The sequence below is a fragment of the Syngnathoides biaculeatus genome, chromosome 3 (genome assembly GCF_019802595.1).
Source record: "Syngnathoides biaculeatus isolate LvHL_M chromosome 3, ASM1980259v1, whole genome shotgun sequence".
Taxonomy (NCBI): Eukaryota; Metazoa; Chordata; class Actinopteri; order Syngnathiformes; family Syngnathidae; genus Syngnathoides; species Syngnathoides biaculeatus.
Window position 1 is genome coordinate 26,464,223 of NC_084642.1, and position 14,888 is coordinate 26,479,110.

Sequence of the window (14,888 nt, forward strand, 5' to 3'; positions counted from 1 at the left end):
ACAGAGGCAGACAGGGAACAAGTATAAAAGAAAATGATTTAATTCACTCAGTGTGACAGGATTGCATGTCGTCTGGTAGAGCTTCATTTTGTCTGGATTGGCTGAATAAAACCCCATGCGGAGATTGTAAAACGGACAGATGTGCAGAATAGTTTACTGTTTCGTGCTTGGTCCGTGCTTATTTCTCTCTTCCTCAAGTCCTTTTTGCCATAGACTGAAATAGTTTCTTTTTGTGGTGTAAAAGGTTGTGGTATGACTGACAGCATATTTGATTTTGCTAAATATATCCATTTACACAGTGAGGGTGTCACGCAGTGAAAGTAGCAAAAGAAAGTGCTCTCCCATTTACATCTGTAAACAGTAGTACTGAGAAATAAATCATGATGCAGGCAAGCTGTGCTGTTTATGTTGCTCATGAGTGAACACGCTGAGCTGCACACAATAAATGCAAGCCACATGCACACTTCCTATATTAAGATTACAATCTGCCATAAACTCAGGCTAAAAGGATCAATACACAAAAAAACTGAGGAAAAAAAGGAAGGCGGTCCAGAAGCATCCCCTGTCACGGTGCAATCCCCCATGTCCTAATTACACAGGCTTAGAAGAAGCGACGGATTAGCTACTGATTCACCACGCTTCTCGCCACATATTTTAATAAGTCCCTTTTTTTGTCTTCTTGTTGTCATCTTTAGTCCCACCATCGTGTCTCTCCTCAGGTAAAAGTCACAGGTTACATTGAACCTGTGGCTTTTTTTTCTCTACATTTTACTGTCTTCTCATATTCAATATTTACACATTTTCAGGCCGATGAGCAACAAAGTGATCCTGCTGAGAAAAATGCAGGAGGAACGAATGCTTCTTAAAAGCTCAAAACCAAAATACAGAGCAGACAATGTAAAATCAGCAGCCAATGTCAACCACTGTGACTATTAAACCATTTAAGCATTTCACTGTCACAATTTAATTGACAATGCAATATCCGATTAATATCCCAACAACAAAAAGACTGCGGCACTTTAGAGGTTAGCTGTTATGAAACATAAAAAAGAAGAAAGACTGCTTTACAACACATTCTGATGTTTTTGTGCAGTCGCATAGTTTATCCAAATGTGTTTGGCATTATGAATTAGTACACTTTGAGAGAACTGGCTTATTCGCACTCTACATCAAAGTTAAACCAACTATAGTTTGATCGTGTTTGATAGCAGCAACATTGCGCCAGGAGAAACCTTTGGTCCTCTCAGACATCTCCAGCTAATAGCTTGCCTGTGGCCGCTCTACTGAAATTGCTGCATCATTAAAACACTCAAGCAGTGAGGAAAAAGAAGAGTTGAAAAGTGAGCTACGGCCTGAGGAAATGCAAATAATAACTGTCTTTTCCCATATCGTGACAAAAAACCTTCCACTGGACTGGCTCAGGGAACAGCCTTGCTTGACCCTGCAACTTCTCCTTAACTTGGCTCCTGAGATCAGGTCACAAATGAATCCATCCACTGGGAATTGTTAACCCTATAAGATGGTTCGTGTACATGAATAGTTCACGTTGCTTTTAACAAATTGAATTTATTGTGTTCTTATGTTCATTATTGGGATGCATTGGGATGCAACTACTAGACATGCGAATAAAAAGTGTTGTCACCCCTCAATTCTGTAAAGAAAACCCCACACTTGTCATTGAAATCACTTGACACCAATGAGACTGGCAGTTGCCAAAATGTGTTAAAATAACACAAAACATTTTTGAGAAGTGAGATGATTCAAAACTGGATCAGCTCTATTTTGATCATTGTAAGAATAAAGCATCCAAAGAAACAAGCACTGTTATCAATTGTGAAACCCAACCTATATTCTGGGGCGGATTTTTGCCACTGAGTATCCAGTATTGGTCCAAGGTGAAATGAAATCTCAAGACGAGCAGGGCATTTTGAAGTGAAATGTGATGGAAAGCGTCAGAAAAATTGATTTCAGTCGCAGGGTCACCACCCCTCAACATGACCCGAAAAACCTGGCTTAAAAATGTTGTGTGACAAACCAAAACAAAGTAAATAGTTTGTTCAAGCCATGATAGGTCAAATGATAATAATAATAAAAGCAGCAACAGAATGTTGATCAATGTAACGGAATGAAAGCTCATTTTCTTTTCAACAAAAATACACAAAAACAAAAAGTCTGTGTTGCATTAAAAATACTCTGGTAAGTACAATTTATTCAAATAATCACATAAGTAAATGTAGCTAGCCACCTTTGGTTCTGATCTAAGTCCTATTTAACATCTGTAGAAACCTGAGACAATTGGAGCAACTGCTCTTGAGAAGTAAGACAAAATTCCTGTCTTCAGTCTTATTGAAAGTAAGGCTACAGCAATTGTTTGATTGCAGAAATTGCCACAAAAGGCCACGCAGTGATTATTAAGTCAAGGATACTATTATTTTTGTCTACCTTGACTCGTGTGTTAGTAATTCTGTTGGACCACCCTAAAAGCAATGCTTAAATTTAATTTTGGACTAATTGTTAAATGTCCTGTTTTGTGTCTTCTTTTTTCTGATTACTTCTCTTAGTTCTAGGTTACTCCTGGGACCAAGTAGGGATTTTCCTTCTTGACCAACAGTTTATTCCTCATGTGCATGTTGTACAAAAAAAAAGAGGTGTGAAATGTGTATATGTTATCACACATCACAGATGTAATTTTCTGATAAAGGCATATTTTTCTCATTCCCAGCCTTCTTCAGCAGTGGACACTTTCCCATGGTTGTCAAACCAGTTTGTGAACATTTCTGTTCTTCCACCTTGGATTGTCAGATGATAAGAAAACAAACTGACATGTCCTCCCACTTTTTCCATCCATTTCTCACCCTTCAAAAGAGAGACTCGACATTTGTCGTGATGTGCAGGAGTGAATCATTCACATTTTAATGACACATTTCTAACGTAATAATAATGGAATCATTCACTTTGGCTTTCTCGAACCACGGGACTGAAACAGATGGACACATTTCACATTGATGCCTTCTTTTTTCATTCAGATGCATCCACTATACTCTATTGAAACACACACAGATCTCCCTCAACATTTTTTGTGGGTAACATGGAAACAGTATTTGATCTTCACGGACCGCATTGTGCTTTTAAAATTATCATTTGTGTTCAGTGCAAAACGAAATGGACTGTTGTATCGCAAAAAGCCCCCCTGCCCCGCCAACTGCCCACCCCCATCTGCACTACCAACAGACCTTTCCTGCCACCCGCAGCAGACAGCGCTGCTTGCTCATCATTGATTAGGCGTTGTGTGTTTGTTTTTGTTTGAATATGAGCTCCTGCTCCCTGCCCTGCTCCTCTTGAGTCTGTATCCCTTGCTCTACTCTGCATAAGTGCTCTCTCTTCAGGGTGTTCTTTGAACAACTTAGCCAGGCATTAGCTGATGGAGGGCCCTGCGGTTTGTGCAGGAATGCCTGATGAGAGGACATGTTTGATCCTGCGATGTATGTCCTTGGTTGAGTCTCAGTATCACCAAAGCACCAGGCTCCCCTACTGCTGCTGCCAACCATTCCCTGCTATGCATTGCCATTCTCTTGCCTCCCACTGTGATAAAAGCTATTACACCGGAAAAATGTATCCCTTTCTTCTTAATTCTCGCCTAAGCCGCCTACAGTCCTATTCTCCCAATACTTGACCACATTCTCTAGGACTTTGCAATGAGCAATTGTCTGTTGTTAACAAGCAGGCTATCATACAGTGCTTCATTAAACAAATATTGTTTGAATCATTGCCTACATTTATACTTTGCACTTCTAAAAAGTAAAGTCTGAATTTCTTCATATGATAATTTAAGTCATGTACTGTATTTAGTTGGAATAGGTCCCGACCTAACTAAAGAAATGATCACACCTGGAAACACCAAAACCGCAGCTTTGTGTAAATATATTTGTATGACCTCAAACACGGTAAGAGTAAAACCCTCCTTTACATTTCTTTCCTGATAATTAAAACCGCATTATCAAAGTGGTAGTACGTTAATTGTATTGCAGTAATATAATTTTCTGTTGCATTTTGCAAAATTATGAATTTTTTTTTTTGCAATTTCTTTTTCTTTCAATCTATGCAGAGAAATGATGTTTGACCATGATCTCATCAGTTTAATGCTAACTACTCTGTAAAATATTCTGTAGTTTGCAATAGGCCTAGGCATTACAAGCATCAGTATTTCATCAACTGGTGAACTGAGACCTGTTATATGCTTTGAACATTTTGTTTAGACTTTTTCATCTGTGCAGTTCAAATATTGAGTTATCTGTTTTTTGGGGAGCACAAGGAGAGGGGCCTGCATGCATCAGATGGGCTAAACAGCAGTAGGCGAGGAGATTAAAAAGACAATAATACACACACACACGCTCAGTGGGCTCGCTCAGGTGAGCAGGTGCATCTGTGGTCTGTCACAGATGCTCTCAACAGTTTGTCAGCTACCATTCCTCCTGTGCACCCTGGATTGTGAGGGAGGGGTGGAAGCAGGAGCGGGGAAGGGGGGGGGGCAATATTTCATATAAGGCTTTACTATAACTCTCAATGCTTTGGGATTAAGATTACAGCGCTCGTATGTCAGCCTAGCAAACAGATATTTTGACGATGTTATTATTGGCGTTATATGTTTTTGCTGGGTCTGTTTTCATGATATGATGATGAGATGTTTGAAAAAACAGTGACAAATATGTAATAAATTGTAGACTGATATTTTTGGGTTACTTTAAAAGCATTTTATTTGTCAATTCTATAACATAATAAGAGCTCTAAGTTTCCAATGTAGGATTGCCACAGCTTTTTATTTTTCTTTCTCTCTTAATTGCTTCACTGGGGGATTGCACACACATTGCACTGCGTTCGCACAGGCATGACAAATACTCATGGTGAGAAAAAAGTTTGCATGTTCAACCTTTCATACAATCTCCTACTCAACAAATATGAGAAGACCGTGAGTTTGTCCCATGCTCAGTTCGTTGTAACAAACTGTAAACAGTTTCCTTCCACCCTCCCCACACAAGAAGCACCATGTGTGACAGAGGGACATTAATCACAGGGATGGGTAATAACGCAAAGAGATTTTGGGGAGGAAGGGCCAAGGTGGGAAAAAGTGTGGTTAGGGAAATCACACGTTGTTTTATGACGCACGGAGATGCACAAACACTTTGTTACATTCACAGGTTGATGTGCAACGCTGACCTGCACTACACTGAGAGCTTCACCTCCAAGAAATTGAAAAGAATTGGAAAAGAAGGGGGGGGGGGACAAGTGATTATGGGAATGGTGACGAGAATTGGGTTGATGCATGTGTGTTGAGGAAAAGCTCTGCGATTTGCTGCCGTGGGGCCCTTGTTAATTAAGATATGATTTCATGAAATATTTTTTTTCTGTCAGAGAAAGAATGGGACGTTTAATATCATTTGGAGAGGGATGAGACATAATATCACAAAGTAGAAAAGTTACCTGATTTTTGTTGTTAAATGCAAAATGCATCTTGATATGATGAAAGCCTAATTATATTGTACTGTATGGCGATGGTAAATTTTGTTGTACACTGCAATGACAATAAAGACTCAAACTGTAATTCAAAATTATTCATATATGATTCAAGGGTGAATTACATCTCAACGCAAACACTAAATAATCTGGTTTTGTTGACATTTTTTTTCTGATCCATTTCAATTTTTATCATTATTATTCAGAGTATCAACATCATAACATTTTAATGCAGGAATATCTTGTAAAATAAATATGAGTTAAAAATGAAGTATAATTGAAACTCACAAAACAGCTTCCCACGGTCTTGGTCTGCAGGGTTACACGATCAGCCTTTTTCTCCAACTAAATAGAATGAAATACGTCTCCATGGATAATGTATGATTTAATATGTATTTGATGAATGGCAAGTCACCACCTAACACATGTTGGCAATGATCATCATGCGTGACAAGAATAAAGTACATACGAGCTCTTTCAGTGACTTGTTTCCAGTGTTTTTAACCTTCTGGTCCACTCTTTGTCTTGTGGTTTTCTGAAGGATTAACAATAAGTGTAATTTGTGGGAGGTACCGTAATTTCTCAAAAATAATGCGCACATTTTTCCAAAAATATTTTCAAAAAGTTAATAGAGTGCATTATATTTAGGTATGGATGAAAAATAAAAAATACAATCACATTGTATAGTTGTATACAGGTATATACATACTTCTTTTCCTTTCGGCTTGTCCCATTAGGGGTCACCACAGCGTGTTATCTTTTGCCATCTGAGCCTATCTCCTGCATCTTCCCCTCTAACCTCAACTGCCCTCATGTCTTCCCTCACCACATCCATAAACCTTGTCTTTGGTCTTCCTCTTGCTCTTTTGCCTGGCAGCTCCATCCTCAGCACCCTACCACCAATATACTCACTCTCTCGCCTCTGAACATGTCCAAACCATCGAAGTCTGCTCTCTCGAATCTTGTCTCCAAAACATCCAAATTTGGCTGTCCCTCTAATGAGCTCATTTTTAATCCTATCCAACCTGCTCACTCCGAGCGAGAACCTCAACATCTTCATTTCTGCTACCTCCAGTTCTGCTTCCTGTTGTTTCTTCAGTGCCACCGTGTCTAATCCGTACATCATGGCCGACTTCACCACTGTTTTGTAAACTTTGCCCTTCATCCTAACAGAGACTATTCTGTCACATAACACACCAGACACCTTTCGCCAGCTGTTCCAACCTGCTTGGACCCATTTCTTCACTTCCTTACCACACTCTCCATTGTTCTGGATTGTTGACCCTAAATATTTGAAGTCCTCCACCCTCGCTATCTCTTCTCCCTGTAGCCTCACTCTTCCCCCTCCACCTTTCTCATTCACGCATATATATTCTGATTTACTTCGGCTAATCTTCATTCCTCTCCTTTCCAGTGCATGTCTCCATCTTTCTAATTGTTGCTCTACATGCTCCCTGCTTTCACTGCATATCACAATATCATCTGCGAACATCATGGTCCAAGGGGATTCCAGTCTAACCTCATCTGTCAGCCTATCCATTACCACTGCAAACAGGAAGGGGCTCAGAGGTGATCCCTGATGCAGTCCCACCTCCACCTTAAATTCTTCTGTCACACCTAAGTCACACCTCACCATTGTTCTGCTGCCATCATACATGTCCTGTACTATTTTAACATACTACTCTGCCACACCAGACTTCTGCATGGATTACCACAGTTCCTCTCTTGGTACTCTGTCATAGGCTTTCTCTAGATCCACAAAGACCCAATAAATCTCCTTCTGACCTTCTCTGTACTTTTCCACTAGCATCCTCAAGGCAAATATTGGATCTGTGGTACTCTTTCTAGGCGTGAAACCATACTGTTGCTCGCAGATACTTACTTCTGTCCTGAGTCTAGCCTCCACTACTCTTTCCCAAAACTTCATTGTGTGGCTCATCAACTTTATTCCTCTATAATTCCCACAGCTCTGAACATCCCCTTTGTTTTTAAAAATGGGAACTAGAACACTTTTCCTCCATTCTTCAGACATCTTTTCACCCGCTAGTATTCTGTTGAATAAGTTGGTCAAAAACTCCACAGCCATCTCTCCAAATTGCTTCCATACCTCTACCGGTATGTCATCAGGACCAACTGCCTTTCCATTTTTCATCCTTTGTAGTGCCTTTCTGACTTCCCCCTTACTAATCATTGCCGCTTCCTGGTCCTTCACACTTGCCTCTTCAACTCTTCTTTCTCTCTCATTTTCTTCATTCATCAACTTCTCAAAGTATTCTTTCCATCTATTTAACACACTACTGGCACCAGTCAACACATTTCCATCTCTATCCTTAATCACCCTTACCTGCTGCACACCCTTCCCATCTCTATCCCTCTGTCTGGCCAACCTTTGGAGATCTTTTTCTCCTTCTTTCATGTCCAATCTGGTGTACATGTCTTCATATGCCTCTTGTTTAGCCTTTGCCACCTCTACCTTTGCCCTACGTCACATCTCGATGCACTCCTTTCGCCTCTCGTCAGTCCTCTCAGTGTCCCACTTCTTCTTCGCTAATTTCTTTCCTTGTATGACTCCCTGTATTTTGGGGTTCCACCACTAAGTCTCCTTCTCCCCTTTCATACCAAAAGACACACCAAGTACTGTCCTGCCTGACTCTCTGATTACCTTGGCTGTTGTAGCCCAGTCTTCCGGGAGCTTCTGCTGTCCATCGAGAGCCTGTCTCACCTCTTTCCGAAAGGCCGCACAACATTCTTCCTTTCTCAGCTTCCACCACTTGGTTCTCTGCTCTACCTTTGTCTTCTTAATCTTCCTACCTACCACCAGAGTCATCCTACACACCACCATCCTATGCTGTCGAGCTACACTCGCCCCTACCACTACTTTACAGTCAGTAATCTCCTTCAGAATACATCTTCTGCACAAAATATAATCCACCCGCATGCTTCTACCTCCACTCTTGTACGTCACTATATGTTCCTCCCTCTTCTGGAAATAAGTGTTCACTACAGCCATATCCATCCTTTTTGCAAAGTCCACCACCATCTGTCCCTTAAAGTTCCTTTCCTGGATGCCCTACTTACCCATCACTTCTTCATCGCCCCCTGTTTCCTTTACCATTATGTCCATTCCAAACTGCACGTTTGGAATGGACATACACTGCACGTTTGGAATGGACATAATGGTAAAGGAAACAGGGGCGATCACAACTTTCTCGCTGTCTGTGATGCTCAGAACTACTCATTCTAGTTCCTTCTAGAATTTCTCTTTTAACTCTCGGTCACATCCTACCTGTGGGGCATAGCCACTAACTACATTATACATAACACCCTCAATTTCAAATTTTAGTCTCATCACTCGATCTGATACTCTTTTCACCCCCAAGACATTCTTAGCTAGCTCATCCTTTAAAATAACCCTTACTCCTACATACAGGTATATACATAGATTGTTAAAAAAAGGTATACATATAGATTTTGATATGATAGTGGATGTCTTATGTTACACCCCAAACTGAGCTTGCATTTTACAATCGTTAGCGTAGCATCTTTGTTGCTACTGCACCAAAGATCAGAAACGACTGCACGTGAGTTTGTTTTAACTTAAACGAAGACAAAAAATAATGTCGGCTAGTTGTGCAGCTGTTTTTAAAAGAAATGTGTCACCACACGTGCCGATGACGCCGCAAACCCGGAAGTACTGCCGCAATCCGAAACACAATAGCTCGTCGCAATGGCTTCAGGTGGGTATAAAAACAACGTGAGCCCAAACTACATAATACGAGCATCATGGGCACATTAGAATAAAAACGGGAGAGCGCACACAATTGAAGTGGTCGTTTTTGTTTTTTTTTCAAGTCCCCATTACCCTTGTTTCTACGTAGTTTGAGCTCACGTTGTTTTGACAGCAACCTGACGCCATAGGAAAGCTATGGTGACAGATGGGCAAGTGGCTGCACCGCAGAACCAAAACTCTTGGGATTCAAAAAATGTCTAACCCTATGGATGGCGCAGAGGATGAAATGCTGTGGGAGCAAAATAGGATCACTGTTCATGAAATCAGGAGGCACCAGAACTGGACCAAGTTGCCAAAGGTAGCTATGATGGATATTTTTCAGATTGGAGATGAGCCAGATGTTGGTTTTGAAGTCTTGGCCAAGGATATGTAATGTGGAGGATAAACTGTACTATGCACAAACGTTTTATGCACAAATATTTAATGCAAAAAATGTTTAAGTCAAACAGTGTTAAATATTTATTTACGACTATAATATGTGTTATCAACAGTATTAATGAAATATTATGCCATCATTGAGCATTTATTTTAGTTGGTTGAGGGATTCTGTTCTGACAGTTACAGGGACCAGGACAAGGGTGTCCTGTGGCTTATCCCGAGATTATATTACGGCTACATCAGCATGTGCACAATGATTATTATTAATGATTGTTGTACATAATTGTTTTTTTTTAAAAACAATACTAGTACAAACCTAACAAAATATAAATACAGATAATTCCCAATATTTTGAGCACATGGGTAGCAGCAAATTGGTGGTGCGCATTGTACATTAATAGAAGGGTTTTCCTGATTTTTTTAGGTCAACTCTGGGCGTGCACATTATACTTCAGGATGCATTATACTCGAGAAATCACGGTATATTAGAATTTTTTTTTTTTTTTTTACTGTCAAGGGTGTCAGAAAAACTTTTTAAAAAATTCTACCAAGAACATGTTTCGAATAGTTTTCTCATTGCGCTGCGGTGCTAATAAACTCAGGTACACACATACATGTGGGAAGCATTTTGAGTATTTGCAGATGCCTGCACTCACTCCGTAGCATTTAGCTGTAGCCATCTGAAACTACCCTGACCTTTACTTTTCAGCCCACCTTGTTTCTTCCTCAAATGACTGCTTCAACATGGGAAATGTCAGGCTCCCTTTGCTAGGGCTGTTTGGCTTCTTCAATCATTTGCAAAGTGTTAAGCTCATCTCTACAGCTTAGGAGGGAAGTCTCTCAGGACTGTAGGCTGCTGACCCGCTACACAGCAAAGATAAGCCTACCACGTGCACTCTAGCACTTTTGCTCGGCATCACGCCAATAAAAAAACATTTTTTTTAATTCCATGTTTATTTTTTTGGTACTGTAAACGTCTATATATCACAAAAAGTGATTAACATGGATAGACAGTACACTGTCTTCCATTTTTTATGGAATCATTGAGGAAATACTATTAAGCGATACCATGCACCACAAACCTAAACTGGTTTTCATGAAGAGCCGTAATACTAATATTAACTGGAAGCAATGTTTCAAGGCATAGACTGTTTGAAGACGCTGGTTTTTATTTGGACGATAAATCTTCTTTGTCATGTATTGTTGGGTGCTAATTGTACCATTGAAAATACGATTGTTAGTAATACAAATATGGAATATTATTATTTTTTGTATTTTGTAACACAATCAAGTCTTGTGTTGTAATAATTACCTTATATCCAAAAGAAAACGCAATTAGCCTCAGACACACAAAACATGGTCATTTGGAAATTGCACACCTTCTTCATACTGTAGGTATGTTCCTGTGTCACCCTTGTACCAGTCTGCACAAATCTGGGTATACTGGTGCATTCCGGGTTTCCCCTTGGAGATGTGAGTGACAGTTTGGTGGCAGAACGTCAGTCTTAACTTAGCTCAGACCACATCAAACTGTAGGTGAAGCCTAGACCTCTGGTTTAACTAAGTTTTGGTGAATTTGATCTGGGCACTGGCAAACAAACAAACAAACCTGCTTTTAGTGCATCTTGGTGCAAGACGTTGACGGAACAATTACAAAAACAGACAATTTGATCTTTATGCAACCACACAAGAAATTCATTCATTTACATTTGTTGCAATTCTTCTATATTTCTCAACTCAAAAACATATGTGGGACACCATCTGTTATTATTTTTCAATGTTTTACATGATGCCAAGCAGGAGAAACTAATTGTTCCTTTTCTATTTCTTTTTTTAATTGTATTTTATTATTGGACTCATTTGACACAGGCATGATCACTCCCATAATCAGCCAAAGTGAGTCTCCTTCTGATAGAGATGAAAGGAAATAATACACACTTGTACAGACACACACACACACACACCAAATGGGGAAAAATGGAAGCCATTTGGCAACGGGTTTCTGTCAAGGGAGGGCTTCAAAGCCCGCTGACATGAATTTATGATAACGGTACAATGCCTTTGCCAAACCTCAACTGTTGTTGTTTTTCTCTCACTCCAACCCATCACGCTGGTATAAACTGCCATCTCCTTGATCAGAGATTTGGAAAATGGTAGCTAGTGCCCTTTTCCAATAATGTTGGAAAGGTCTGTGTGGTAACATCCTTTGCTGGAGCTTTTTGACTTTTGCAAATTTTGCCTCTTGCGTTCACGTTGGTTTAATAAGAGCACACTAACAATGTTTGGGTTCACCTTCCCATACGTTAATTCTTCTTCACCTTTCTTTGCAGATGAGGACTGTTTGAATTGCACTGAGGAGTGCCGAGTCCTGGGTCATTCTGACCGCTGCTGGATGCCACAGTTCCCAGCAGGAGGAAACCAGGCAGAGGGTATTGATTACCGCAACAACATGTTTGTGCCAGCAGGGATGGAAAGCGTGCCAGAGACAGAGACCTTTGAGACTGTCAACCCCAATGGCAAAAAAACATTCTGCACATTTGGCAAGGAGCGCCGTGATCACACCATCCTCATAGCAAACGTTAAGCCCTACTTAAAGGCAAAACGGGCCCTCAGCCCACTGCTCCAAGAGGTTCCGTCGGCATCAGTGAGTCCAGTCAAGGGGTGTTCCACCACTTGTTCCTCAGTTAAGAGTCCGGCTGATGGGGCTGAATGCAAACCTCCTCTTGCCACCTGCTCCGGCTATTATGGCCCTCCTGATGGCCAGTACCTGTCGCCCACCAAACAAACCAGGGAGCAGGGGGTCTACCCAACGTTGCCTCCTTCAGACCCAGTGGCCAAAGTGCTTGCTGAAGCCCGCTCCAGAATCACTCAAGAAAGCAGAGGAGAAATGGAGTGTGTGCTGGAGCAGGTGGAGCCTGATGTGAGCCGTGATGGAATGGATGCTGACCAGGTGGTCAGAGACATTGACAAGCTTTTGCAGGACTGCAGAGGAAATGAGGCCACTGGCACCCTGAGGAAGTGATTCGAAAGACAAAACAAAAGGAAGAAAGAACATTGATTGTGGAATAAGAAAAACTCTCATGCCAAAACTGCTACCAAAAGTAATACAAACATTTCAATTTCTCCTGTTTTTCTTCTCATGGTATGCAAAAATACCAACACTATGAAAACATTTACTGAATCATTTGAAAGCAGTTGAAATGACAAACTCCTTACCAAGAAAAAAAATATATACTGGCACATCTAAAACCTGCTGAATTTCTACATTCCTTGTGTTTCTGATTTTCAAGAAAATAGCAGAGGATTGAACCTCTGGCACCTCACAAAAATATTATCTAAGTGCCCACCAGCTCATGAGTTTGTTTTTCGAAGTCTCTCGTGAAATCCTACATCTGTGTTTGTAGGTGAATTTCTTTTATGGGATGGCCATAGACAATGGAAAAGGAAAGGACTTGAATTATGTCAGACATGACAATCTGTGTGATGACAGACATGGATTCTAGTATTGTGACAGTAACTGGCCAAAATACACAAAACAACCTTACGTTTGGTGACTTTAATGTAAGTGTTTAACATGATGGATTATGTGCATAAACATGCCGGAATTGGTAATCAGACATTTGATGGAAAGATTGTGATCTTTTTGAACTGCTTTGGATTAGAGGGGACGAATGCTCCGCTGAACGAGAATTTCAATGTAACCATGTTTTTCCGCTACCATTTGTAGCCGCGTGTAAGCTGTGTCTGTCTCACGCTTCTATTCAAACATTCATGATGCTGACCGGTGTCGTCGCACGCACCACTTCTATCACACACACACACACACACACACATACACACGCAAAGACACTGGCCACTTGTGTAATTGTCGTATACATGTACATCATCAGTTTTCAGTCTTTTGTGTACAGTGAATTTCCAAGTGTGTGGCAACGCCTTAAGGCAATCACGAGTTGTATAAAAAGGGACACTTTTCCTCAACTGTGAAAAAATTCTCTATATAATTATATAGATGCCTATATGTAAGATTCCATGTATAATGTCCGAATAACAAAATATTTATATGTTTTTACATTTAAAAAACAAAAAAAGAAAGAAAGAAAAGAGGAATCTCGGCAAAAAGTAAGTGTCCTTCAGTTAAGGCCAAGCGTGGGGTAAGAACTCAGAAGTACAAATGAGACTGCCTCTGTTTCGATGAGAAAAAAATCCAAAAAAGAATAAAGGAAATGTCCCTTCATGTTATCACTATACACACGCTCATCATATGTGTAAATGTATTCAATTTAGATGTGTCAACATAAAAAAAGACATATTTTTATTCATTTTATTACAATTTCTGTGCATTTGAGCCAAATTGTTATGTGTACAAAAGCTATATTGTGTATTTTATGAAATTAATATATAGTTGTGTTGCAATATACATGGGCTTATATTGTATTTGGCAAAAGTTGCCTTAGTAGCTGTCGAACTCTGTGAGTTTGCGTTAGTTTGGGTTTTTGTTGGTGATTGGTTTTCCTCCCTTTTCTGCATCGAGTGGCTTCAACGCTTTTGAGATATTTTCCCTGAGATTCAGCTGTATTTACCACAATAACCTTTGAAAGCTTAATGAGCCATCTAGCAGATTTATAACACAACACAAAACTCACCAACAACAATAACAAACACACAAGAAAAAAAAGCAAAGACCACAAAATAGCTATTGGTATTTTTTAAGGAGCCGATTTTTACAGGGCAGCTATTTACTTTAACCAGAGCTAGTATGCACATTTTTGTGTTCAATATGTTTTTTTTAAATTATTATTTAAATCCCCCCCCCCCAAAAAAAAGAAAACCTGCCATATGGAAAATAATGATTTTTCTTAGTGCTCATCAAACTGCCTTACTGTCTCTGCGGAGAGCTTTCATTATCTGTGGAGCTTCTGACTGCTTATGAGACCCCGGTCCACCAGAATGTGCATTTTCTACAAAGGACCAAAGGAGGTCCCCCTTCAGCAGTCCCTGTTAGTAATGTATGTACTCCTACTCAATACATGCTAGAATTCTCCTAGAAAGTGGACATCTAAAAATGAGCTGCTCAGAACTTGATGTCTTAGCTATTTAGGTACATCATAGTATAGTCACATTGAGGCTTTCGTAAAATATAGACACATACATTTATTTTTTCAAATCTTGGCAAATTTTGGCCACTCTGTGAAATGATGACAGGTGC

The 14,888-nt window shown here is 40.1% G+C and overlaps 1 protein-coding gene across 3 annotated transcripts in view; it reads left to right on the forward strand.

Annotated features, from left to right (window-relative positions):
* The window catches only part of pcdh17 (protocadherin 17), a 57,810-nt gene extending 43,345 nt beyond the window's left edge, over positions 1-14,465 (forward strand). For all 3 annotated transcript variants that reach the window (XM_061815085.1, XM_061815086.1, XM_061815087.1), the window contains exon 5: positions 12,010-14,465. In XM_061815085.1, the coding sequence (XP_061671069.1) occupies positions 12,010-12,701 (692 nt within the window). In that variant the 3' untranslated portion in view covers positions 12,702-14,465. The remainder of the gene's footprint in view (positions 1-12,009) is intronic.
* The last annotated feature ends 423 nt before the right edge of the window (positions 14,466-14,888 follow it).